Genomic DNA, 27,778 nt, shown 5'->3' with positions numbered 1-27,778 from the left:
ACACATGGGTGAGCCCTACTCCTTTGATGAAGTTGATGGGAAAGGAAGCCAGAGCAGAGGAAGTTGATGACCCTCTTGGAAGTTCTATGGTTTAATTCATAATTTATGGCTTTAAATCTCGTTGGAATGTCCTGTTTTGCATCGTTTTCAATTGTGCCTCTGCTTAAAATACTGATGGCACACATGGTGAAGCTGAGTTTCATAATTCTTCCAAGTATTGAAGCAGTTCTTTCAGATTCCACCCAGATTCCTTTATTTCTCTCCAGTGCCTGGTTTGAAGGAGGGATATTGTTCCTCACTCAGGGTATCTTAGCATGGTGCTCCACATCTAATAATAGCATGTATCAATCGATGGTATTTATTGAACATTTATTATGTGCAGAGCACTGTACTGAGCACTTGTGGAGGCTGAGCTGATTCTGCCATGGGTACTGGGGTGGGGGAGGAGGCAATATGATTGGCTAAGATTACTCAGGGCACACACTACAATAACTCTAAGGCGACCTTCCAGAGGCAGTGCAGGAGCCTGCTAGAAGCAAACTTGAAAATGGAACAGTGATACCTGTGAGTTGTCAGTATAGCTGTCACACCATTGATTCTCTTTACAACATCTCTGTGAGCCTATGGGGTTGAGGAAAAATCAGAACCTGCACCCTCCCCCACCCGTTGCCACCCCATCCACACAACCCGCCACATACACACACAGCACTGATGTCCGCATTGTTATACTACCTGTATCATATTTTAATGTCTATCTTCCCCATGAGATTGAAAGCTACTGAGGCCAGGGATGTGTCTACTTACTCTACTGTACTCTCCCAAGTGCTTAGTATGGTGCTCTACATTCAAAAAGGTTCAATAAATAACAATGATTGTTGGTTCAGAGAAGGTTTCTGAAAATCTTAGCCCCCTGGGGAGGGATTCGCTGCTTGATGCAGGCATTTGCCTACTTGAAGTGAAGAATAAGAACTGGAGCAGAGAGAAGTGGAAGCACTATGGCCTAGTGGATAAGAACATGGGCCTGGGAGTCAGAAGGAAGTGGGTTCTAATGCCGGCTCCCCTGCTTGTCGGCTCCACCACCACCTCTGAACCTCATTAAGCACACTGAACTGCACTACAATTACAAGGTAACTTATGAACCTTTCTCCTGAACTGCTGTTTGGTCTTGGATAAATGCTTAACCTCTCTGTGTCTCAGTTTCCTCGTATGTAAAATTGGGATACAGCACCTGTTGCTCCTACCATTTAGAATGCCCCTACCACTTTAGGAAACAATGTGGCCCAGAAGAAAGAGCACAGGCCTGGAAGTTGGAGGACCTGTGTTCTAATCTTGTGGGCAAGTTACTTCACTTCTCTGTGCCTCCATTAATTCATCTGTAAAATGGGGATTAAGGCTGTGAACCCTATGTAGAACTGTAACCAACATGATGATCTTGTATCTATCCCAGTACTTAGAATAGTGCTTAATGCATAGTAAGCACTTAACAAATAGCATCAATATTATTATTAAGTGGGTTTCCCCTCTCCTGGGTGGAAGAAGTGGTGAGGGGAGGAAGCAAATAGGCATATGCATTTGAAACATGCCTCCTATTTCCTCCCCTGAGGAACTGGCCAGAACAACAAGATAATTGCCACAGGTCTGTTATCAGTCATAATAATAATAATAATAATGTTGTTATTGTTAAGCGCTTACTATGTGCAGAGCACTGTTCTAAGCGCTGGGGGAGATACAGGGTAATCAGGTCGCCCCACGTGAGGCTCACAGTTAATCCCCATTTTACAGATGAGGGAACTGAGGCACAGAGAAGTTAAGTGACTTGCCCAAAGTCACACAGCTGACAAGCGGCAGAGCCGGGAGTGGAACCCATGACCTCTGACTCCGAAGCCCAGGCTCTTTCCACTGAGCCACACTGCTTCCCCAGTCATCTTCTCCCAGGCTCCTGAGGCTCAGCAATGTCCCCCTGAGGACTGAGCAGCTGGTCCCCATAAGATCTGAGAAGGCTGATAGACTGCATGGGGATGATGATGATGATGATGATGATGATGTCATTTAAGTGCCTGTATGTGTCAAGCACTGTTCTAAGAGCTGGGGTAGACATAAGCTAACCAGGCTGGACACAATCCCTGACCCACATAGGGCTCACAGTCTCAATTCTCATTTTACAGATGCGGTGACTGAGGCCCTTGAATCTTAGGGGGAATCTGTAGAGCAGAAAATCTGATGAAATTCCTAACTCCAGAGCACACAAGAAGCAGAGTATTAGGAGAAAAACAGTAGGGGGCACTAAGTTTCTCCTATTTTACTGCCCGTTGGAAAATTTGCCACTAGGCGGGGCAGATGAAAGAAGAAGTACCAGAATCTGTGTGCTGTGACTTCATTCGGAACAAAACCAGAAACTAGACACGGTGGCCCTGAAGCATCTCTTCCTAAAGGAGCAACAAACTGACTACTGTTTTGTGGATGACAAGACAGCAGGTATTTTTTCTATCAGATTTCTCATCACCGTTCTCTCTGTCCTTTTGCTTTTAACTTTTGTGTCACTTTTGTTAGAAAAAATAAAGGAGATTGACTTGAAAGAGGAAGCTTCTTGGTTGGCTTAGAGAAAATGTAATTGAATTAGTCAGCTGGCCGTGTGGAAACAATCTTTTCTTTTAGTGCTGCAATGTAGGTGACTTGGTTTTCCTTTTTGAGGTTTCGTCTCTCTCTCTCTCTTTCTTTATGTACTTGTCAGGTGTTTTTCAAAATTTGTGAATTTCATTAGAATTTTATGTATCAGATCACAATGTCTTTTTGCGATTTTTATTTTTACCCAAATGGGTAAGATGGTTGTAGATCTTTTGTAAAGCAAATGTGTTACTTGAGTCTGTGCTACTTGTCTTCATTCATTCATTCAATCATATTTATTGAGTGCTTACTGTGTGCAAAGCACTGTACTATGCACTTGTGAGAGTGTTCAGTGTATCACTAGCCTCATCAGTACCTTGTCTTCCAAATTAGACAGTGAATTAAGGCTCTGAACTTTAGTAATAATGATGATGAAGTTTATAAAGTTTTTACTATGTGCCAAGCATTCTGCTAAGCACTGGGTACCTTGTTGTTTCTTCATGCCAATCTATGATATTCATATATGTTCCCCCCAAATATTTACAGCTAACTAAAATAACCACTACTGGTACTCGACCATTCATGACTCCTCCAAGATTTTAACTTATAACCTAAAGCACTAACTTAATTCTTTTTATAACTGTAATTGCTTCTGATCTTCAGCCATGTCTCTCTAGTTTCATTCTTCATCACTTACTAGGTACTAACATTGCTCAGAATACCTTTAAGAGCAGTGTTGGGCTTAGTTATTGCCAGAAGTTGAATATTATGAATTAGATGGATGAGGTCCAAAGGTGGTCTTAGAAGGTCAGGACAAAAGACAAGTTAAAAATCCAGGGAGGGGAGGCTTGTATGTCCATCATCATCAATTCCCACCCCAGAAACCTTTAGGAATGCTTCCATACCTAAGAAATATTTCCTAGAATGAATGAGCTTTGAGAAGACATTTCTCTTTTCCCACCACCTATGGAGGCTCCTGTGGGAGTTGCAATTGCTTTTAATTAGAATTTCAATTTCCCCGGCCTATCTCCAAGAATGTGCCTGTAGTATACCTTGTTAGTATCTCCCCCATCCTCGAGACTGAAGCGGATGAAAGTTAAGATATTTCCAATCTTTGACTTCTGTGGCTGGAAGGGTCCTCTTAGTTAATACTGAGTTTATCTCACTTCACTAACCGTCTCCCTGCCCACCTTCAGGCAGGACCGTATTGAAACCAGCCCAGATAGAAAGGTTGCAGTACACTTCAGGAACCAAACTGTCCCTGGGCAAATCTAGTCTTTTCTATCTCTGTCACATTTGGGGTTGCGTTTTGTGCTTAGGCTGCCTCTGGCTGTGTCAAAGAACGCTGCTGGAAATAAGAAAACGGATCTGGAGGACTGATTGGTTTTAACGTTTCCTGCTATCTTGCTCAATTTCATATCGTGGTACTATTCTTTCATGTAGCAAAGGACTGTCAACATGACTTTCAACAACAGCACCCAGGGCAATGACTCTTTGAGCGAACAGTCAAGGATCATTTTCAACTGTATGTATGGCATGTTTTTCATTCTGGGACTCTTATTCAACGGTTTCGCCTTATGGGTCTTCGGCTACAAGATGAAAACGCTGACTGAAACTAGAGTGTACATGATCAACCTGGCAGTGGCAGATGTCTTTCTCCTCTTCACCTTTCCTCTGGTTGTGTCAAGAATGAGGATCCTCCACCCCTTAACAGATGACTTATTTTGCCAAGTAACTCAAAGCATATATCTCATAAACAAATACATGAGCATGTGCCTCGTCACCCTGATCTCTGTCGATCGCTACATAGGCATCAGATATCCCCTGAAAGCAAGGAGTCTAAGGTCACCCCAAAAAGCAGCTGTATCCTGTGCACTTCTTTGGACCATGGTGATCATTATTGTGTCAATTCGGGTGAATTTGCAAATCTACGAGGGAGGATTTTGTTTTCAAACCCAAAAAGAAGATAACTCAAAGACGGTGTTTTTTTCCTTACTTATGTTTTTCATCCCATTAGTCATTTTGACTTTCTGTTCAATAGAAACCATCCGAAGCCTTAGGATGAAGAAGAAAACAGATACACATGAAGAAAAAATAATCCAGAAAGCAATTTATATAGTTTCTGCAAATCTGATTGTATTTATAATCTGCTTTCTGCCACTACATGTTGCACTGCTCATTCAGTTTGTGTTAAACGAAAAAAGAATGCCAAATGTACTAAGAATTAAAAAATTTTTACCTCTTGCCTCATGTATAGCAAATGCCAACTGCTGTTTGGATGCTGTTTGTTACTATTTTGTCGTCAAGGAATTTCAAGAAATGTCCGGCATCTGGCCCCTGTTTAAATTTTCAAAGACTAAGGCAAATACAGACAAAGATACACAATATACAACCATCAGTCACTAATGGAAATATAATACCCCCTGCTAGGACAAGACCCTCAAGCTTTATTTCACCAGTGAAGACGGACATTTCAGTTCAATGTGAACATAATGCCCATTTTTTGCTTGTTGATTCTTGTTTGTCATACTATGATTCCTAGGTTTGTCAGTAATATTAACAGAGTTAAAATGCAAATTTTGGAAATACTCCAGACTCTGAGATAAAATGGAATATAAATGGTAAAAATAATGTTGAAATAGGTTGTAAAGAGGTTGTATGTATATATAAATAGGTTGTAACTCTATTATAAGTTAACTGGAATGTATAACACTTGCTTTCTAAGTTATATGGAAAGAAAAAAAACAGGAGAAACAGGAGATTTGATGTGCCAAATTAAGGCACATAGACAGTAAAACCTCATTAATATGGACTTCACTAACTGGAATTCATGCTTCTTCCCTTTCTTTTTTCCATCACTCCTAAAGTAAAGCACATTTTGAGTCCAAGTAATAATAATAATTGTGATATTAATTGTATTTAACACTGTACTAAGAGCTGAGGTCTGTATAACCCATTCATAATCTTCTCAATCCTTGTCCCTCATCGAGCTCACAATATATGGGGCAGAAAGTATTTGATCTCCACCAACCTCTACTGAATATACAGGTCCTAAGAGCTTCCCTGTGAATTCTTTACAGAGACTGTCAAAGAAGCAGATTAGTTGAAAATAGCAAGGTAAGGTGAGCAAGCAAGCCACACACAGATTGTTAAGCAAATGCATTGAAAAATACCCACTTAATTTAGATTTTTTTTCACTGTTTAAAATGGGTTCTCCCTCCCCTCCTTTGAAACTGTGGATTTCTGTGTGTGTGTAGTTGTGTTGATATGCAATCATGCATATATGTATGCATATATGTAATATACATGTACCGACCCTATATATGCTTTTCTTTAATAATCAAATTGTTCCAGGTGCTAGGTGGGATGAAAAGATAGATGGGCTACTTATCCTATGATATTTGGAACAGTGGGGAGGCTGTTGCTTGGTTTCAGCTTTAGTAGCCATTTGTTCGAGTGCCAGTGCCTTGCTGAAAGGTTAGAGTGGGGCCAGCTAGGTAAGCCCAGCGGAAGTGAAAAAAGGAATCAAAGTCAGATCAGCAAGCAATAGAATTAGTACGAGGAGTACGGAAGACCTGATCCAATTACTCCATTTACCTGAGGATGAAGTTGGAGCCTAGTAGCCATTTGATCTCCATCTGGCATCAGCCTCCAGAAACTGACAGAGGTATCGTTCTGTGGCCCGGCTTGGTGGAAGCAGGTGCCAGTTTGAAATCCTGTCTACAAAAGCCTCATTTCCCTTATTCCCTTTCCCTTCTGCATCCCCATTATAGAAATGAGAAAACAGAGGCAACAGAGAAGCTAAATGGCTTGCCCTAGGTAGCTACTCTCTTCCCCTCTTCAAAGCCTTACTAAGAGCTCCCCTCCTCCAGGAGGCCTTCCCAGACTGAGCCCTCCCTTTCCCTCTGCCCTCCTCCTGCCCCCATCCCCCCTACTCCCTCCCTCCCTCTGCTCTTCCCCCTTCTCCTTCCCACAGCACTTGTACATAACGTGGCTCAGTGGAAAGAGCACGGGCTTTGGAGTCAGAGGTCATGGGTTCGAATCCCGGCTCGGCCACTTCTCAGCTGTGTGACTTTGGGCAAGTCATTTAACTTCTCGGTGCCTCAGTTACTTCATCTGTAAAATGGGGATTAAGAATGTGAGCCCCACGTGGGACAACCTGATTCCCCTGTGTCTACCCTAGCGCTTAGAACAATGCTCAGCACATACTAAGCGCTTAACAAATACCAACATTATTATTATTTATTATTCTATTTATTTTATTAATGATGTGCATATATCTATGATTCTATTTATCTTGGTGGTATTGATGCCTGACTACTTGTTTTGCTTTGTTGTCTGTCTCCCCCTTTTAGACTGTGAGCCCATTGTTCGGCAGAGATTATCTCTATCTGTTGCCAATTTGTACATTCCAAGCACTTAATACAGTGCTGTGCACACAGTAAGTGCTCAATAAATATGATTGAATGAATGAATGAATGAACCTCAAACAAGTGGCAGAGCTAGGATTAGAACCTGGGTCTTCTAACTGCCAAGCGTGGGTGCTCCTTGCTTCTCATGGTCATGGTGAGAAGGTCATGTGTTCTAATCCCAGTTTCACCACTTGTCTGCTGTGCGACCTTGCGCAAGTCACTTCATTTCTCTGGTCCTCATTTACCTCATCTGTAAAATAGGGATTGAGACTGTGAGCCCCATGTGGAGCAAGGACTGGATTCAACTTGATTTGATTGTACCCAGCCTAGGGCTTGGCACAGTGCCTGGCACATAGTAAGTGCTTAACAAATGCCATCATGATTATTATCCTTGGCCTCTGAAATCACCGTCAGAGAGCTCCCGTGCTTGGTCTAGGTTACGGTGTACTTGCCAATATTGTGAATATCCTCATCCCAAGTAGTTTTCAAGTAAGGTAAATCTATAAACCCTGTGAGAACCGAAGTGGGAAGAGGACTTCCTGCGGGTGGAGTCCCCTTCAACAGGGATGGGAGAGGCAGATTTTACAGCATCCAGGTCCTTATCTTTTAGTTCATTATGGGTGAGATTGACAGACATTTCATATTCCATTATCTTCTCCTATTTCCCTGGAAAGCTTTGCTGTTTAGAGGCAACACATAAATGCCCCATTTTTAAGTGACACAAATCTCACCTATTCCTAGGCACAGAAAATGGGTAAAGCAGTGTTGTCTAGTGGAAAGAGCACAGGCCTGGGAGTCAGAGGACCTGAGTTCTAGTCCTGGATCTGCCATTTGCTTGCTCTGTGACCTTGGACAAGTCACTTCATTTCTCTGTGCCTCAGATTCCTCAATTGTAAAATGGGTATTAAATCCTACTCCTTCCTGCTTAAACTGTGAACTCCATGTGGGACAGCGACTGTGTCCAACCCAATAAACGTATATTGACCCCATTCCTTAGAACAGTGCTTGGCACATAGAAAGCATTTAACAAATGCCATTGTATTTGCAGAGAAGCAATGTGGAGCAGGGGATAGAGCACAGGCCCAGGAATCAGAAGGTTATGTGTTCTAATCTTGACTCTGCCGCTTGTCTGCTGTGACAAGTTCTCTGGGCCTCAGTTATCTCATCTGTAAAATGGGGACTGAGACTCTGAGCCCCATGTGGGACCGGGATTGTGTCCAACCCAATTTGCTTGTATCCACTGCCTAGCACTTAGTATGTGTTTAACAAATACCATCATTATTATTGTTATTAAAAAGCCCAATTATCTCTGGGGGGGGTCAATTTGTAGGCTCAGAAATGAACTCTTTTGGCAATAGCTTTTCCCTTTCCTTCTCTCACTGCTTCTCTCTTCCCACTTCTCCCCTCCTTTCCCTTTTACTCCTCCTCTCTAGACTATAAACTCATTCTGTGCAGGGGACTTGCTTACCAACTCTGCTCTATTGTGATCTCCCAAGTACTTAGTTTAGTGCCCTGCACACAGTAGGTGCTCCATAAATAAGATTGATTAAATGCTAAATAAAAATTACTCTTCCATTTCATACAGGAAGGAGCTCAGACACTGCCCCAGGCTCTCAAAATGTCTTCAAACCACCCACCTACATCTGTGGTAATTCTCTCTCTTTGCACCCCCTTGCCCTGAGTCGAGACCAATATTCCCCCTGTCAGATAAAAATAATAACTCTAACATTTGCTAAGTACTTACTATGTGCCTTAGTCACAGTCCCTGTCCTGTATAAGGCTCACAGACTAAGGGGGAAGTTGAACAGGTATTGAACCCCCCATTTTATAGTTGAGGAAACTGGGGCACAAAGAAATTAAGGCCAGGATCACACAGCAAGTGATAGAGATTCTAAGTCCCCGACTTTCAGGCCCCAGCTCTTTCCACTAGGTCACTGGAACCCTGGCAATTCAAATCCAGGCCACCATCTCCCACTCAGTTCTTCCCCATTATTCCACTCTCTAAACCTCCTTCAGCGTCAACTGGACTCTCCTCCACTCCCACTGTTATTTAAGGCTGGGCTAACCCACCCATATCCAGACCGCAGCTTTGAGGGAAGAGGAGTCGGGTGGGAGAGGTGGGCATCAGATGGGAGGGATAATAGTAATAAAATAATAATAATAATGGCACTTAAGTACTTACTATGTGCCAAGCACTGTTCTAAGTGCTGGGATAAGTACAAGTCAATCAGGTTGGAAACAGCCCCTGTCTCACATGGGGCAGTTCCCTCATCTGTAAAATGGGCAGTAAGACTGTGAGACCCATGTGGGACAGGGACTGTGTCCAACCTGATTAGCTTGTATCCACCCCAGTGCTTAGAACAGTGCCTGACCCATAGTAAGTGCTTAACAAATATCATTATTATTGTTATTATTAATAACAATAACAACAATCCCTATTTTACAGATGAGGCAACTGAAGCACAGAGAAATGAAGTGACTTGCCCCAGGTCACACAGCAGATATGTGGTCGAGCCGGCATTATCTTTCTGATTCCCAGGCCCAGATGTGGGAAACAGGAGAAGCAGGAATAAAAGGAGACTGTGGGTGGGGAAGAGAGCAGGAGGTGGTGATGCTTGGAAGAAAGAAGCGGGGCTGTAAATATGGCTAAAATACAAGTCAATAACACAGAAGGAGGATAACTATTGAGGGAAGGAGGAAAGGGAAAAACATTTGCATTGCTGAGAGAAGAGTGTTGAGCACTGCAAGCTTCTGCAAGAGCAGGGGGTTGGGGACTCTAAGCCTCTCTTCTACTTCCCTCCCACTGATGCTGCTGCTGCCCCCAGAGCTATGTCTCCCTGACCCACCCCACACTCAGGCAGTATCATGCTTGGTCAATCAATCAATTAATTGTATTGACTGAGCACTTACTGGGTGCAAAGTTCCGTGGAACCTCCTTGGAATATGTGCAGGTTGGATTGGGAACCTGGGAACCATCTCAATCACATACTTCCTGGCCTTTGGGAACAGGTCCCAGCCCTTCCTCTCCAGCTCCAAGGCCTCCTCCTTATCCCAGAGGTACTGACACTCCACATCCAATTTCCAAAAGGTGAGGCTTGGACAGAAAGGGGAGAAGGCAAAGACTTGGAAGAAGGAATACCAGGACGTGTTGTCAAATGATCAGAAAGGGAATTTTTGAATGGGTAAGTAGAAAAGGCAAAAAGTGTCATAGACATTTTACTGAAGTACTAATAATTATGGTATTTCTTAAGTGCTAACTAAATGCCAAGCCCTTTACTAACAGCTGGGGTGGATACAAGCAAATAGGATTGGACACAATCCCTGTCCCACTTGGGGCTCACATTCTTAATCCCCATTTTACAGATGAGGTAAATGAGGCTCAGAGAAGTGAAGTGACTTGCCTGAGGTCACACAGCAGACAAGTGGCAGAGCCAGGACTAAAATCCAAGATTTTCTAATTCCCAGGACCATGCTCTATCCATTATACCATTCTGCTTCTCTAGTAACAGTAGTTGTAGTAATGGATCTGTGCCCTAAAGACATTTGATATTCACCTTAGTCCCAAAACACCAGTGCACATATTTATAAATTATTTATTTATATTAGTCTCTGTTTCTCCCTCAAGACTGTAAGCTAGTTATGGTCAGGGAATGTGTCTACCAACTCTCTATACTGTACTCACCCAAGTGCTTAGTATAGAGCTAACTACTCAATAAATACCATTGACTGAATGACTTTTTAAATAATAATGATAAAATTGACTCTGATATTTGTTAAGCAATTACAGTGTGTCAAGCACTGTAATAATAATAATAATGATGGTATTTGTTCATTCATTCATTCAATTATATTTATTGAGCGCTTACTATGTACAGCGCACTGTACTAAGCGCTTGGAATGTACAATTTGGCAACAGATAGAGACAATCCCTGTCCAGTGACGGGCTCACAGCCTAAACGGGGGAGACAGAGAGAAAAATAAAACTGAACAAAACAAAACCAGACAGCATCATCAAGATGAATAAAATCAAGGAGATATACACCTCGTTAACAAAATAAATAGGGTAATAATATATACAAATGAGCACAGTGCTGAGGGGAGGGGAGGGGGAAGAGCAGAGGGTGGGAGGGGGAGCAGAGGGACTCACAGTCTTAATCCCCATTTTACAGAAGAGGGAACTGAGGCACAGAGAAGTTAAGTGACTTGCCCTAAGTGCTGGGATAGATCATCAGGTCCCACATGGGGCTCACAGTCTAAGAAGGAGGAAAACAGGTATTGAATCATGATTTTGTAGATGAAGGAATAGAGGCCTAGAGAAGTTAAGAGACTTACCCAAAGTCACACAGCAGCCAAGTGGCAAAGCCAGGAGTAGAACCACGTTATCTGACTTACAGGTCCATGCTTTTTCCACCAGGCCACACTATTTCTCCAGGAGCAGTGGAAATAGTATTAGCAATAGCAGTAACATTAATAGTTGTTATAGTGGTAGTGGTGAGTACCCACTGAGTGAAATAGACCCACTACAACAATCAAATGTTATGATGGACACACATAATAGTACTTACAGATTAATGGTATTATTGATATTGCTGTAGCTTTAAAATGTAAAGTAGCAAAGGGAAAAAAAGGTTGAGAGCTAATTTTCTTCCAGGTAGCCAACCTGTGATGGGCAGTGTCTGAGAAGCTGGTTGCTGCTTCCACAGCTTCCTGCTCTTCCTCTCCCCTATTCTCACAGCCTCCAACAACCCAAGATCCATTACTTTCAGTGTTATCGTGGTTGTCATTATTCATATTCTTTTGCCGGGGATTGTGCTACAAGTTAATCAGATCAGAGGCAATAAGGAAAATAGATTCCATTTTGATAACTCCATTTTGCAGGTGAGGAAACTGACACATAATCTATTTCTAGAAAACAAGACTCAGAAAAGTCGAATCGAGTTTAGCTTTCTTTGTTAGCCCTTGGCATAGTGTTCTAGGCATGCTAAGTCTATTGAAAATGAAGTTGCCTGAAGGTGCTAGTGGCAGCAGGAAAATCTACTACAAGATGTAAACTGGGTGTGAATTCACAGGAAGCCAATCTAGCTACAGTTTAGGTAGGTGAAATGTTCTCTCTATTATCATCTTCAGGGGAATAAGCAAAAGCTTCACAGTTTGAAAATACAAGCTGCAAACGGAAACAGCCTGACCTAATGGAAAAAACACTGGTTTGGGAGTCAGAGGACCTGGGTTCTAATATGACTCCACCCCATGCCTGCTGTTTAACCTTGAGCAAGTCACTTCACTTCTCTGTGCCTGTTACCTATCTGTAACATAGGGATTTAGACTGTGAACCCCATGTGAGACAACCTGATTACCTTGTATATACCCCAGAGTTTAGAACAGTGCTTGGCACATAGTAAGCACTTAACAAATGCCATCATTATTATTAATTTATCTGTGCCTCAATTACCTCACCTTGAAATGGGGATAAATCCTACTTACCCCCATGTTCGGGGACTGTGTCCAACTTGATTATTTTGTATCTAGCCCAGTGCTTAGTACAATGTCTGGGATATAATAAGTGCTTAACATATACCATTAACAAAAAATAAAAAAAAAATAGCAGGAATATTTGATCATATGCTGAGTAGTCGGCACATGGAAATAATAGTTGTAATAATATGAGTAATACTATTTATTTGATGCTTTCTGTGTGCAAAACACTCTACTAAGGGCTGAGAAAGTCCACACAGGTGGCCCATGGTGCATGCTGGGAGCAGAGCAACAAACGCACAGTAGAGAAGAGGCAGGCACCGGGAAGATGATGGAGGGGTCTTTCAGGGCACGATCACTGTAGTTTACATCCATGCATGCAGTCCACCGTGCATCAGTCAACCAATCAACCATACTTTCTGAGCTCACTCTGTGTGCAGAACACTATACTAAGTGCTTGGGAGAGTACAATAAAACAGAGTTAGTAGACATGTTCCCCCATCAAAATGAGCTTACCCTCCTTATAGAGGAGACAGACATTAATGTAAATAAGCAGATTACCTAAAGATACATAAGTGCTGTGGGGCTGAGGGAAGGGTGAATAAAGAGTGCAAATCCAAATAAAAGGGCTATACAGTAAGCCCTACTGAGAGCTCACCTCCTCCAGGAGGCCTCCCCAGACTGAGCCCTCCCTTTCCCTCTGCTCCTCCTCTCCTCCCCATTCCCTCTTCTCCCACCCTCTACCCTTCCCCTCCTCATAACACTGCATATTTGTATATATTATTTATCAAGCGCTTAGTTCAGTGCTCTGCACATAGTAAGCACTCAATAAATACTATTGAATTACTCTATTTTGTTAATGATGTGTATATATCTATGATTCTATTTATCTTGATGACATTTATGCCAGACTACTTGTTTTGTTTTGTTCTGTTTCGCTTTGTTATCTGTCTCCCCTGTTTAGTCTGTGAGCCCGTTGTTGGGCAGGGATTGTCTCTATCTGTTGCCCAATTGTATATTTCAAGCCTTTAGTACAGTGCTCTGAACATAGTAAGCACTCAATAAATACTATTGAATGAATGAATGAATGAAAGAAGAGAATGGGAGAAGAGGAAATGAGGGCCTAGTAGGGGAAGGCCTCTTGGAGGAGATGTGCCTTAAGGCTTTGAAACAGGGGAGAGGAAGAATCTGTTCAAAACGAATATAGAGGATATTTCAGGGCAGAGGCAAGATGTGGATGAGGTTGGTGGTGAGGTAGAGATTGAGGTGCAGTAAGTAGGTTGGCGTTAGAGGAGTGAGTATATGGACTGGGTTGTAGTGTGAAAGCAGTGAGCTAAGGTAGGAGGAGTCCTTGTGATTGAAAGCTTTAAAGTCAACATAAAGGGTTTCTGGTTGATGTGGAGGTTCTTGAGGAATGGGAAATCATGGATTGAATAGTTCTATAGAAAAATGATCCAGGCAGAAGAGTGAAGTATGGACTGAAGTGCAGGGAGACAAGAAGAAGGGAGGTAAGCAAGGAAGCTGATGCATTAATCAAGGTGGGAAAGGATAAATCCTTGGATTAATGTTGCAGCATTTTGGATGGAGAGGTAAGGGCAGCTTTTAGCGATGTTGCAAAGATTGAACCAACAGCATTTGGTGACAGATTAAATACGTGGGCTGAATGAAAGAGATAAGTCAAGGATAACACCAAGGATATGGTCTTGTGAGTCAGGGAGGATGGTGGTGCTGTCTACAGTGACAGAAAAGTCAGAGAGAGGACAGGGTTTGAGTGGGAAGATAAGGAGTTCTGTTTTGGAATGTTAAGTTTGAGGGGATGGGAAGGTGAGAGGTGTGAGTGGATCCAAGTAAAGATGTCCTGAGAGCACGTGGAAATGTGATAATACAGAGAGGGAAAGAGGTCAGAGATGGAGATATAGATTTGGGTACCTTCTTCATAGAGGTGTTAGTTGAAGTTATGGAAGTGAATGAGTCCTCCAAGGGAGTGGGTGTAGATGGAGAATAGAAGGGGACCCAGAACTGAGCCTTGAGGCAAGAGGGTGGGAAGCAGAGGAAGAGCCTGATAAAGAGACAGGGAATGAGTGGCCAGAGAGGAAAGAGGAGAACCAGGAGAAGACATTGTCAGTGAAGACAAGGTTGGATATGTTTCCAGGAGAAAGGGAGTGGTCCAAAGGTTCAAAGACAGCTGATAGGTCAAGGAGGATTAGGACGGAGTAGAGGCCATTGGATTTGGCAAGAAGAAGATCATTGGTTACTTTTGAAAGGGCAGTTTCTGTGGAATAAAGGGGGTGAAACCCAGATTGGAGGGGGTCAAGGAAAGAATTGGAGGAGAGGAACTGAAGACAGCAGGTGTTGAAAACTTACTCAAGAAGTTTGGAGAGAAACTGTACAAGGGAGATGGGGTGATAACTGAAAAGAGCTATGGGGTCAAGAGGGAGGGGGTGAGGTTTAGGATAGGGGAGACATGAGCATGTTTGAAAGCCATGGGGAAAAAAGCCCTGAAGAGTGAACAGTCGAAGATGGTGGTCAAGGATGGAAGAAAAGAGGGGGCAAGTGATATAAGAAGGGATGGGATCAGATGTGCAGGTGGAGGGGGTGGGTTTTGAGAGAAGGTAGGAGATCTCCTCTTGAGATACAGCTGGGAAAGATGGCAGAGTTGAGGAAGGGGCAGGAAGAGGGAGGGACTGGAGAGGAGCTGAGAAGAGTTCAGGGAGATCATGCCTGAAATTTTCAATTATCTCAATAAAATGCATGACCAAGTCTTTAGGGACAAGAGACTGGGGAGTCAGGGGGACAGGAAATTTGAGGAGGGAGTTATAATGTCTGAAACAAGTGGAGAGGGCAATGGGCATGGAAGTCAATAAGGAGGGAGAAATAATGTTGATGGGCAGAGGAGAGTGTAGAGTCAAAGCATGTAACAGTGAACTTAAGGTGAATGAGTTCAGCCTTATATCAGGATTTGCTCCAGGGAGTGCTCTACAGCTCGTGCACAAAAGCAAAGGAAGAGAACTGTGGAAATGACCCAGGGTTGTGAGTTAGTGGTATGATATCGACAAAGAGGAGCAAGTGAGTTGAGTTCAGTAGAGAGGGTGGTGTTAAGAGGGTCAATTTGGACATCAAGAGAAGGTAATTTGGGTTTGGAGACTAAATAGGGCATGATGACTTGACAAAATTGGATAAGGTCAAAAGAGTGGAGGTCTCTTGTAGCAGAAAAAGACAGATTTCATTCATTCAATAGTATCTATTGAGCACTTACTATGTGCAGAGCACTGTACTAAGCGCTTGGAATGTACAAATCGGTAACAGAGACAGTCCCTGCCCTTTGATGGACTTACAGTCTAATCGGGGGAGACAGACAAGAAAAATGGCAGTAAATAGAATCAAGGGAGGAGGTGTGTGGGAAAGAAGGTAGATAAGAAAGTTGTGGTCAGATGAGGGATTTCAGAGTTGGTGAAGGTAGGGACTGTACAGGATTGTCTCCCTCCCTCTAGGCTACAAGCTCATTGTGGGTAGGGAATGTGTCCGTTTATTGTTGTATTGTAATATTGGTATTTGTTAAGCCCTTACTAAGTGCAGACCACTGTTCTAAGCACTGGGGTAGTCACAGGGGAATCAGGTTGTCCCACGTGGGGCTAACAGTCTTAATCCCCATTTTACAGATGAGGTAACTGAGGCACAGAGAAGTTAAGTGACTTACCCACAGTCACACAGCTGATAAGTGGCAGAGCTGGGATTCGAACTCATGACCTCTGACTCCAAAGCCTGTGCGCTTTCCACTGAGCCACGCTACTTCTCTACAAGTGCTTACTACAGTGCTCTGCACAGACTCAATAAATACGGAAAGAAAGAAAGAAAGAAAGAAAGAAAGAAAGAAAGAAAGAAAGAAGAAAGAAAGAAAGAAAGAAAGAAAGAAAGAAAGAAAGAAAGAAAGAAAGAAAGAAAGAAAGAAAGAAAGAGAGAGGAGAAAGAGAGGAGAGAGAAAGAGAGAGAGAGAGAGAGAAAGATAGAGAGAAGGAGAGAGAGAAGGAGAGAGAGAAGGAGAGAGAGAAGGAGAGAGAGAAGGAGAGAGAGAAGGAGAGAGAGAGAGAGAGAGAGAGAGAGAGAGAGAAAGAGAGAAAGAGAGAAGAGAGAAAGAGAGAAAGAGAGAAAGAAAGAAAGAAAGAAAGAAAGAAAGAAAGAAAGAAAGAAAGAAGAAAGAAAGAAAGAAAGAAAGAAAGAAAGAAAGAAAGAAAGAAAGAAAGAAAGAAAGAAAAGAAAGAAAGAAAAAGAAAGAAAGAAAGAAAGAAAGAAAGAAAGAAAGAAAGAAAGAAAGAAAGAAAGAAAGAAAGAAAGAAAGAAAGAAAGAAAGAAAGAAAAGAAAGAAAAGAAAGAAGAAAGAAAGAAAGAAAGAAAGAAAGAAAGAAAGAAAGAAAGAAAGAAAGAAAGAAAGAAAGAAAGAAAGAAAGAAAGAAAGAAAGAAAGAAAGAAAGAAAAAGAGTACAGTGACTAGAGATGATGAGATGAACTTGGTGTGTGTCCAAGTTGGTGAGTGAGTGAAGTGGGTTGGAGCAGGTCAGGGGAGTTGAAAAGTGATAGAAAGTGGGCAGCGGAAGGGTTGTTGAGAACATCCATATGGATGTTGAAGTCCCCAAAGATCAATGATAGCATTAATCAATTGCATTCACTGAGCATTTATTGCGTGCAGAGCATTTTACTAAGCACATGGGTTAGTACAATAAACAGAGTTGGTTGACATGTTCCCAGCCCACAGTGAGCTAAAATTCTAGAGGGGGAGACAGACATTATCAAATTGAAATAAATTATGAACATGTACCTAAGTGCTATGGGGATGAGGGAAGGATAAATAAAGGGTGCAAATCCAAGTGCAAGATAACACAGAAGGGAGTGGGAAAAGAGGAAATGAGGGTTATTGGTCAGGGAAGGCCTCTTATAGGAGATGTGGCTTCAATCAGGCTTTGAAAGTGGGGAGAGTGATCCTCTTTTGGTTATGAATGGGGAGGGAATCCAGGCCAGAGGCAGGATGTGGGCGAGTGGTCATGGTTGATATAGATCAGGGCTGAGGTAGACAAGATTGAGGTGCAGTGAGTAAGTTGGCAGTAGAGGAATGAAGTGTGTGGGCTGAGTTGTGATAGGAAATCAGAGAGGTAAGGTATAAGGGGCAAGGTGATTGAGTGCTTTAAAGCTGATGTCGAGGAGTTTCTGTTTGATGCGGAGCTGAATGGACAACCACTGGAGGTTCTTGAGGAATGGGGAATCATGAACTGAACATTTTTTATAAAAATATGATCTAAGCAGCAGAGTGAAGTATGGCCTGAAGTGGGGAGAAACAGGAGGCAGGGAGGGTCAGCAAGGAGCCTGATGCACTAGTCAATGTGGGTTAGGATAAATGCTTGGATCAGCACGATAGCTGTTTGGATTGAAAGGAAAGGGTAGATTATACTGATGTTGAGAAGGTAGAACCGATGAGATTTGGTGACAGATTGAATATGTGGACTGAATGATAAAGATGAGTTGAGGATACCACCAAGGTATGGGCTTAAGAGACAGGGAAGATGGTGTGTTCTACAGTGATGGGAAAATCAAAGGGAGGACAGGGTTTGAGTGAGAATATGAGGAGTTCTAATTTTTTATCAGCCTAGTGAAAAGAGTACAGTGTGGGGAGTCAGGAAACATTGGTTTTAATCTTTGTTCTGACCCATGCCTGCTGTGTGTCCTTAGGCAGGTCACTTATGTGAGTCCCATGGGAGGACTGTTCTGGACTGATTACTTTATGTCGGTCCCAGTGCTTAGCACAGTGCTTTGCACATAGTAAGTGCTTAATCAATTTAATAATAATAATTACTGTTATATTACTGCTACTGTTAATCCATAGTGTTGCATTGAATCTGAAAAGTAGTTCATATTCATTGATTTCCACATCTCCTCCTATATGTGCCTCAGGAACACAATCACCTGCATGTAGCAGTTTCTGAACCTCTATCGTAAAGTCTTTCCATGATACTCATAGTCTGCTGATCTCCAAGTGCTTCCCATTAGCTCAGAAAGTCATTCTGACACTGGCTCCCAGATCTCTCATTGGAGCCTCAAGCGGGCCAGCATAAAATGGCAAATTTAACAGAAGTGGCCTACCAATTAGCTAGTCCTATTTCATTCCATGCAAGACCAAGAAGGGTCTGACAGTAATAAAAACAATAACAATTGTAGTATTTGTTAAACATTCACATCATTCAATCAATCACTTGTATTTATAGAGTGCTTACTGTGTGCAGAACACTGTACTGTTAGGGAGAGTACTATATAACAGTATTAGTAGACATGTTCCCTGCCCACAAGGAGCTTACAGTCTATAGGGAGAGACCCATTAATATAAATAAATTGCAGATATGTACAAAAGTGTTGTGGGACTGAGGGTGGGGTGAACATTAAGTTGACTGACTACTTGTTTTGTTTTGCTGTCTGTCTCCCCCTTTTAGACTGTGAGCCTGTTGTTGGGCAGGAATTGTCTCTATCTGTTGCCGAATTGTACATTCCAAGTGCTTAGTACAGTGCTCTGCACACAGTAAGCACTCAATAAATACGACTGAATGAATGAAAGTACAGACATGATGTGGAAGGGAGAGACAGTAGTGGAAAAGAGGGCTCTTAGAGGATATATGACCTTAATAAGATTTTGAAGTAGTAATAATAGCATTTATTAAGCGCTAACTGTGTGCAGAGCACTGTTCTAAGCACTGTAAGGGAATACACAGGTGTGAATAATAATTATGGTATTTGTTAAGCACTTACTGTGTGCCAAGCACTGTTCTAATTGCTGGGGTAGATGCAAGGTAATCAGGTTGTCCCATATGAGGTTCACAGTCTCAATCCCCATTTTACAGATGAGATAACTGAGACCCACAGAAATGAAGTGACTTGCCCAAATTCACACAGCAGATAAATAGAGGAGCCGGGATTAGAACCCACATCCTCTGACTCCCAAGTCTGGGTTCTTTCCACTAAGTCACGATTCTTGTCCTTCATGGGGCTGACTATCTAAGATGGTGGGAAACGTGGAGGTCTGGAGAATATGCATTCATTCATTTAATCAAATTTATTGAGCTCTTATTATATGAAAAGCACTGTACTAAGCACTTGGGAGAGTACAGTATAACAATTAACAGACACAATTGCCGCTCACAATTAGTTATGGCGGTCTAGGCCAGCGGAAAGTGAGAAGCAGCATGGCTCAGTGGAAAGAGCACAGGCTTGGGAGTCAGAGGTCATGGGTTTGAATACCAGCTCTGCCACTGGGCAGCTGTGTGGCTTTGGGCAAGTCACTTAACTTCTCTATGCCTCAGTTACCTCATCTGGAAAATGGGGATTAAAACTGTGAACCCCACGTGGGACAACCTGATCACCCTGTATCTACTCCAGCGCTAAGAACAGTGCTCTGCATATAGTAAATGCTTAACAAATACCAACATTATTATTATTATGTGGGAAAAGGGTCAGTGGCGAGATAGACAAGATTGAGCCACAGAGAATGTCAATCACTGGTGAATGTCAATCACAGCGTGCCTTAGTGGAAAGAGCACAAGCTTGGGAGTCAGAGGTCACAGGTTCTAATCCCAGCTCTGCCACCTATCAGCTGTGTGACCCTAGTTACCTCAGTTACCTCATGTGTAGAATGGGGATTAAGACTGAGGGCCTCACATGGGACAACCTCATTATCTTGGATCTACCTCAGTGCTTACAACAGTGCTTGGCTTATAGTAAGCGCTTAACAAATACCATTATTATTATTATTATCATTAGACATAATGCAATCAGGTTAGATACAGTCCCTGTCCCATGTGGTGATCACAGTCTAAGGGGGAGGGAAAACAGGTATTCATCCCTTAGTTTACAGGTTAAGAAACTGAAACACAAAGATGTTAAGTGACTTGTCCAACTTTATATTGTTATATAATACTCTCCCAAGCACTTAGTACAGTGCTTAGTAAAAATTGATTGATTGATTGATTGATTGATTGATTGATTGATTGAAACACACAGAAGATAGGTGGTAGAGCCAGGAATAGAACCCAGATCTCTTGACTCCCAGTCCTGGACTAAGCAATGTCAGAACCCTTGTTTGTTGATGGTGTCATATACCATTGTAAGAGTAATGAATGGAGCTTAGAGGTCTTGGCATTTCTCTCTGAACCCTTCCTGTGCCCACTGTACTGCAAAGATCATGCAGATGTCTGAGAATTAGGCCACTCAGTTCTCATAGATGCCAGCAGGTCTGGAGCTTTTTCATTTCTTAAGGCTTTGGTTTCCAAGGTTTCTTTCTCCAAAGTTGGAAAGTTGTATCTTCAAATGATGGCTGTTTTTTCAATGCCACAAAGGGCCTCCTCCTCAATGGGAAGAAGCATGGCCTAGTGAGCCAGATGATCTGTGTTCTGATCCCAGTTCTGCCAGTCTTCTGCTGTGTGATCTTGGGAAAGCCACTTAGCTTCTCTGTGCTTCAGTTTCCTCAACTGCAAAAAGGGGATTCAATATCTGTTCTTCCTCCTACTTGACTGTGAGTCCCATGTGGGACAGGACCTGGGTTCTAATCCCATCTCCACCAGTTGTCTGCTGTGTGACCCTGGGCAAACTGCCTAACTTCTCTGTGCCTCAATTTCTTAATTGAAAAATAGGGATTCAGTACCTGCTCTCCTTCCTACTTGTCTTTGAACTCCATGTGGGACAGGGTCTGTGTCTGGCCTGATTAATTTGTATCTAACCCAGCACATAGAACAGTGCTTGACACATAGTAAGTGCTTAATAAACACTGTAAAAAAGACCTGATCATTTGAGTGCCTTTCTGAGAGGATAATGTTATAGAGAGAGGGTGAGGGGCCAGAAGGTTTCTTTAGTGATGGGTAAAAGCCTCATTTTCCCCTTTTCCCTCTGCTCCTCCACCTCTCCCTTCCCATCCCCACAGCACTGTACTTGTCCGCTCAACTGTATATATTTTCGTTACCCTATTTATTTTGTTAATGAATTGTACATCGCCTGGATTCTATTTAGTTGCCATTGTTTTTACGAGATGTTCTTCCCCTTGACGCTGTTTAGTGACATTGTTCTTGTCTGTCCGTCTCCCCCGATTAGACTGTAAGCCCGTCAAACGGCAGGGACCGTCTCTATCTGTTGCCGACTTGTTCATCCCAAGCGCTTAGTACAGTGCTCTGCACATAGTAAGCGCTCAATAAATACTATTGAATGAATGAATGAATGAAAAGCCCTTAGAAGATAGAAAATTTGTAAGTCATTGCAGCTTTGGAATCCCAGCCCTGTCTAGTCCTGTCAGTCAGTCAATCAGAGTTACTTACTGAGCCCTTACTGTGGCAGGAAGGCTGCTAAAAGCACTTGAGAGAGTACAGTACAATAGAGTAGGTAGACCTGATCCCTGCACACAAGGAATTTACAGAACAGAGGAGGAGACAGACAGTACAATAAATTACAGATGGATATGTTCATAAGTGCTGTGGGGACAAGGTGAAAATCAAAAAGCTTAAGGCCTACAGACCCAAGCACACAGGTGATGGCGAAAGGAAGGCAAAGAGAGGAAGTGAAGGCTTAGTCAGGGTAGGCTGCTTGGAGAAGTAATTGTGATAGGGTTCTGAAAATAGGGGGATTGGTGGTCTGTCAAATATGAAAAGGGAGGGAGTTCCAGGCTCGAAGTGGGCTAGGAGTTGTTGGTGTGATAGATGAGACAGGGGTAGAGAGAGCAGGTTGGTAGTAGAGAAATGGAGTGTGAAGGTTAGGTTGTAGTAGGAGTTCAGCCAGGCAAGGTCGCTTAGTACAGTCCTCTGATCATAGTAAGCTCTCAATAAATAAGTATCAGTGATTGATTGATTTAGGGGGGCAGGGCGGTGAGCTGATTGAAAGATTAAAGGAAATGATAAGGAGTTTCTGTTTGATGTGTAGGTGGATGGACAACAACTGGAGGTTTTTCAGGAGAGAGGAAAGGTGCACTGAACATTTTTTTAGAGAAATGATTTGGACAGGAGAGTGAAGTATGGACTTGAATGGGGAGAGACGGGAGGGAGGAAGGACAACAAGAAGAATGATGTAGTAATCATGTTAATGTCTATCTCTCCTTCTAGACCGTAACTTCATTATGTGCATGGAATGTTGTCTGATAATTCTTTTGTATTGTATTTCCTAAGCACTTAGAACAGGGGTCTGCACATAGTAAGTGCTTAATAAATACCGTTGATTGATTGATAAGTTCTTATATGATTTTTGATATGTGAATCATCCACACAGAGATGGAAATTGAAGACACAGGAGCAATTCAGCAAATCTGTCGCTGAATTGTACATTCCAAGTGCTTAGTACAGAGTAAGCTCTCCATAAACACTATTAAATGAATGAATGAAATGAGTTCTCCAAGGAAATGGGGAAAAGGGACCCAGAATTGAGCCTTGAGGGACTCCCACAGTTAAGGGATGCGAGGCCCGTGAAAGACACTGAGAATGAGCAGCCAGAAAGATAGAAAGAGAACCAGGAGAGCACAGTGTCAATGAAGCCAAGACTGGATAATGTTTCCAGAAGAAGATGATGATCCACAGTGTCCAAGGCAGCTGACTTGAGGAGGATTAAGTTGGAGTAGGGGTAACAAAATTTGGCAAGGTCATTGGTGCCTTTAGAGAGGGCAGCCTCCATGGAGTGTGAGAATGGAAGCCAGGTTGGAGGAGATCCAGGAGAGTATTAAAGGAGAGGAAGTGAAGGCTGAATTTTAAAGAACTTACACACGTAGTTTAAAATATAATAATAGGAGGGAAATGCCACTACACCTGAAGGGTGCTGAGGAATCAAGGAGGCTTTTTTTAAGGATAGGGAATACACTGGGCATATTTGAAGGCAGTGGGGAAGAAGTCATTGGAAAGTGACAGGGTAAAGATGACAGTCAAGAAGGGAAGAAGTGAGGGGATGGTTTTTAATAAGGTGCCAGAAGATGGGGATGGAGGTGAAAAAGAAAAAGCAGAATGTAGATTTTAATAGGAGGAAGGAAATCTCCTCTTACAAAACTACTGAGCAGGATAAGAAAGGTGCAGAGGAGGAAGGAGGCGGGTGGGAGTGGTGAGGTGCAAGGGAGAAGTTTTCATAGGCCTCCCTTCCCTTATGACCATGGAGAACAAAAAGGACCTGTTAATTCATTCTTTGTAAGCTCTGTAAGCAGTTGGGAGAGTACACTTCAATAGCATTGAGAGACATGATCCCTCCCCACAAGGAGCTTACAACAAGAGGAGGAGGCAGACACTAAAATGAATTATAGAATAGGAGAAATGGCAGAGTATAGAAATAGGTACATAAGTGTTTAGGGGCTGGAGATGGAGTCTATATCAAGTGCTTTAGGACCACATACTAAAGTACATAAGTGAAACAGAAGGGAGAGCCCAGAGGGGAAATGAGGGGCTCTTCAGAGGAGGTGTCATGGAGGAGACAAGATTTTGTATGGGCTTTGAATGTGGGAAGAGTGGATATCATGGGGCATGATGTTCCAGGCCAGAGAGAGGATGTGATCAGATGGTTCTTGGTTGGTCAGGTGAGATTGAAATACAGTGAATAGGTTGGATTTGGAGGAATGAAGTGTGTGGGTTCAGGTGTAGTAGGTGATTAGCAAGGTGAGGTAGGATGAGGAGAGCCAATTAAGGTAAATGCTGGGACCACTGAGGTGATAGTTTGGATGGAGAGGAAAGAGCAGATTCTGTAAATACTTGGGAAAAAGAAGTGACAGGATTTGGCAAATGATTGACTATATTTGTTGAAAGAGAGGGAAAATAGAATAAACCAAGGTTAAGGGCCTGAGAAATGAGAAGGTGGTGGAGCTGTTGACTGGGATGGGAAAATTAATGGATGAGATGAGTTGGTAGGGAAAATAAGGAATCCAGTTAAGGACATGTTGAACTTGAGGTGCCTGCAGCATATCTACGTAGAGATGACGTTGGGGAAGTAGAAAATACCAAATGGCAGAGAAGCAGAGCCCCTTTCAGGGTTGCGCCTGGAGAGTTTCCAGTACTCTACCAGTCTCGACTATGGGAGGGAGAGACAAGCAGAGGCATACCCATTCCGTTCCTAGTTTGGCCAGTGGCTAGCAAGTGGAAGGCAATCTGCTACAAGTCAAAACTCACCTGTGCCAGGCAGCAGTAACATAGGAGAGATTCGTGGGTGGAGACTCAAGTTTACTGCATGGAAGGAGGCAAAGTTAAACCATTTCCATATTTTTACCAAGAAACCTCCGTGAATATACTACCAGAACAATTGCAGATGGTGGTGGGGTGTTCTGGAAGAGATGTGTCCATGGTGTCGCTATGGGTCAGAGACGACTGGACAGCATAAGACAAGATAAGAGAAGCCGAGAGATTGGAACTAGGGAGGTGAATTTGGAAGTGGTCTGCAGAGAGGTTGTAATTTAACACAAGGCTGTGAATGAGCTTTCTCAGAGAGTCAGCATAATATGAGAAGAGAAGGAGCCCCATAATTGAGCCTTAAAGAATATCCTCAATCAGGGAGTGGGAGACATAGGAACAGCTGGTGAGATTGAGAATATTTGGCTAGAGGGTTAGGTGGAAAATTAGGGGAAGTCTATGTCAGACAAATGAGGGTTGGCATATGTGTCCAGGAGAAGGGTGTGATCCACAGTGTCATAGGCAGGAAAGCGATGGAGGAGGATTAGGGTGGAATCCGTGAGATCAGGTCATTAGTGATTTTGGAAAGTGAGGTCTCAGTGGAGCGAAAGATTACATTTAATGTATTGATAAACATATTAGCAAAATAAATGCATAACAAATAAATAATATTTACTTATTTAATTGCCATATTTATCTGAACATCCAGTTGTATTTGTTAATCCATTTCCCACTGGTATGTGTGTACTGCCTTCTGCTTAATATTTTTTTCTCCTTTGGATTTCACCACCTGTATATGATTTTTGTCTTTCCCTCACAACATACTGTGAGGATCTTGAAGGCAGAGAGGGACCAGCTTCAATAGTATTTATTGAGCGCTTACTATGTGCAGAGCACTGTACTAAGTGCTTGGAATGAACAAGTAGGCAACAGATAGAGACAGTCCCTGCCATTTGACGGGCTTGCTACTGTTGTCCTCTCTCATGTGTTCAGTAAATCTCTAGCATTCAATAGGCATTCAATAAATACCATTAATTGATTAGTTGATTATAAATCAAGGAAGGTTAGAGGTTTCAGTAAGTCATATTTATTGAGTGCTTTACTGTGTGTAGATCATTACACTAAGCATTTGGGAGAGTATAATTATCATAGTTGTCAGATGTTCTCTGCCCACAAGGAGCTTGCAATCTAGAGGGGGAGACAATCATTAAAATATGTGTACATACGTTCAGTAGGGTTGAGAATAGAGTAAATAGAGGGTTCAGATTCATACATATGGACAACACAGAAGTGAGAGGGAGTAGGGGAAATGAGGGTTAGTTAGGGCAGGCAATGTGCTTTTACTTATCTTATTCTGCCTTGATTACCATATCAGGTTCCCTGGTGACCTCCCAACCTCCTGTCTCTCCCCACTCCAGTCCACACTTCACTCCTCAACCTAGATCACGTTTCTACAGAAACGTTCAGGCCATGGTTTCCCACTCTTCAAGAATCTCCAGTGGTTGCCCATTCACCTCCTTATCAAACAGAAACTCCTTACCATTGGCTTTAAAGCACTCAATCACCTTGCCCCCTTCTACCTCACTTTGCTACTCTCCTGCACAACGCAGCCTACACACTTGGCTCTCTAATGCTTATTTTCTCACTGTACCTCAATCTTGTCAATCTCACCACCTATCTCTCACCCACGTCCTGCCTCAGGCCTGGACCACCCTCCCTCTTCGTATCTGACAATTACTCTACCCTCCTTCAAAGTGTTATTGAAGGCATATCTCCACCAAGAGGCTTCCCTGACCAAGCTATCATTTCTTTTTCTTCCACTCCCTTCTGCATAGCCCTGACTTTCTTTATTCACACACCCTTACACCAGCCCCACAGCACTTATATACTTATCTATAATTTTATTTGTTTATAATAAGAGCTATCTTCCCCTCTATACTGTAAGCTCATTGTGAACAAGAAATGTGTCTGATACATTGTTAGACTGTACTCTTCCAAGTGCTTAGTACAGTGCTCTGCACCCAGTAAGCTCTCAATAAATACGACTGACTGACTGAATGACTGCTTCAAACAATAAGGCTTTGAAGGAGGGGAGTGTGAACATCTGTTGGTTATGAAGAGAGATGGGGTTCCACGCCAGAGGCAGGATGTGGGTGAGGGATTGGCAACAAGATGGATGAGATCAAGTGAGTGGGTTGGCATTAAAAGAGCAAATTGTGCAGGCTGGGCTGGAGAAGAAAATTTGGGGTGAGGGTTAGGCAGGAGGGGTCGAGCTGATTGAGTGTTTTAAAGACAATGGTGCAGAGTTTCTGTTTGATGCAGAGGTGGTTGGGCAACCACTGGAGGTTGTTGAGGAGTGGGAAAACCTTAACTGAATTTTTTTTTAGAAAACAATTCAGGGGCAGAGTGAAAAATGCTAAATGAAGGTTCAGATGCATTGGTGGCACTGGAAATAAAATCTAGAACTCCTGGCATCCAGGCTTGGGTGAACTAAGCTATAAGGTTCTGAACAACATGTTTGCAAAGATTTCAAAGCGGGTATCAGAAGAAATTAGCCTGGTATAAGGAACCCAGTTGCCAGAAAAAGCATCTTCTTCTTCAGCCTCCTATAAAGATTCATAAATATTTTAAAGCTTTCCCTGAGATATTGTGAATTTTTTTTAATTGTATTTGTTCAGCACTTCCTATGTTCCAGGCCCTGTGCTAAGCACTGGGATAGATACAAGCTAATCAGTTTGGACACAGTCCATGTCCCCATGTCTTTCACAATCTTAATTCCCATTTTATAATTGAGGTAACTGAGGCACCGAGAAGCCAAGTGACCTGCCAAAGGTCACACAGCAAACAAGTGGCAGAGACGGAATTAGAACCCAGGTCCCTCTGATTCCCAGGTCTGTGCTTTATCCACTAGGCCATCCTTGCTTTGAAGTGTTTTAACAATATTAAAGGTATTTCTGTGCAGGTAATATTGTGTGGGTTTTTTCTTTCTTGTTCTATTTTTTTTTTTTGGTTTAGTTTTTTAAATTTTCTGGCTAGGGTGAGGGTCCAGGCAGTGAGGAAGTCAGGAAGACTTGCTTTTTTGTTGTTATTTTTTTTTTTTTGCTTTCTCTCCTAGTTTTTGCAAGAAAGTGGAAAATAAGGAAAAGA

General features: G+C 42.6%; 1 protein-coding gene and 1 non-coding gene across 2 annotated transcripts; both read left to right on the top strand.

Moving 5' to 3' along the window:
* The first annotated feature begins 2,365 nt into the window (after nucleotides 1-2,365).
* LOC100074166 (G-protein coupled receptor 35-like) lies at nucleotides 2,366-5,860 on the top strand. Its single transcript, XM_001505766.4, has 2 exons — nucleotides 2,366-2,475; nucleotides 4,048-5,860. Exons 1-2 carry the CDS (start codon nucleotides 2,461-2,463, stop codon nucleotides 5,008-5,010), a joined length of 978 nt encoding a protein of 325 aa, XP_001505816.2. The 5' UTR covers nucleotides 2,366-2,460; the 3' UTR covers nucleotides 5,011-5,860.
* Nucleotides 5,861-24,486: 18,626 nt separating this feature from the next.
* LOC114817039 lies at nucleotides 24,487-24,624 on the top strand. Its single transcript, XR_003764880.1, has one exon. It is a non-coding gene; the product is annotated as a small nucleolar RNA SNORA7 (small nucleolar RNA).
* The last annotated feature ends 3,154 nt before the right edge of the window (nucleotides 24,625-27,778 follow it).

This window comes from Ornithorhynchus anatinus, chromosome 1 (genome assembly GCF_004115215.2).
Source record: "Ornithorhynchus anatinus isolate Pmale09 chromosome 1, mOrnAna1.pri.v4, whole genome shotgun sequence".
In the NCBI taxonomy this organism is placed as follows: Eukaryota; Metazoa; Chordata; class Mammalia; order Monotremata; family Ornithorhynchidae; genus Ornithorhynchus; species Ornithorhynchus anatinus.
Note: the sequence above shows the minus strand (reverse complement) of the source record. Positions and strands in the feature narration are given on the sequence as shown.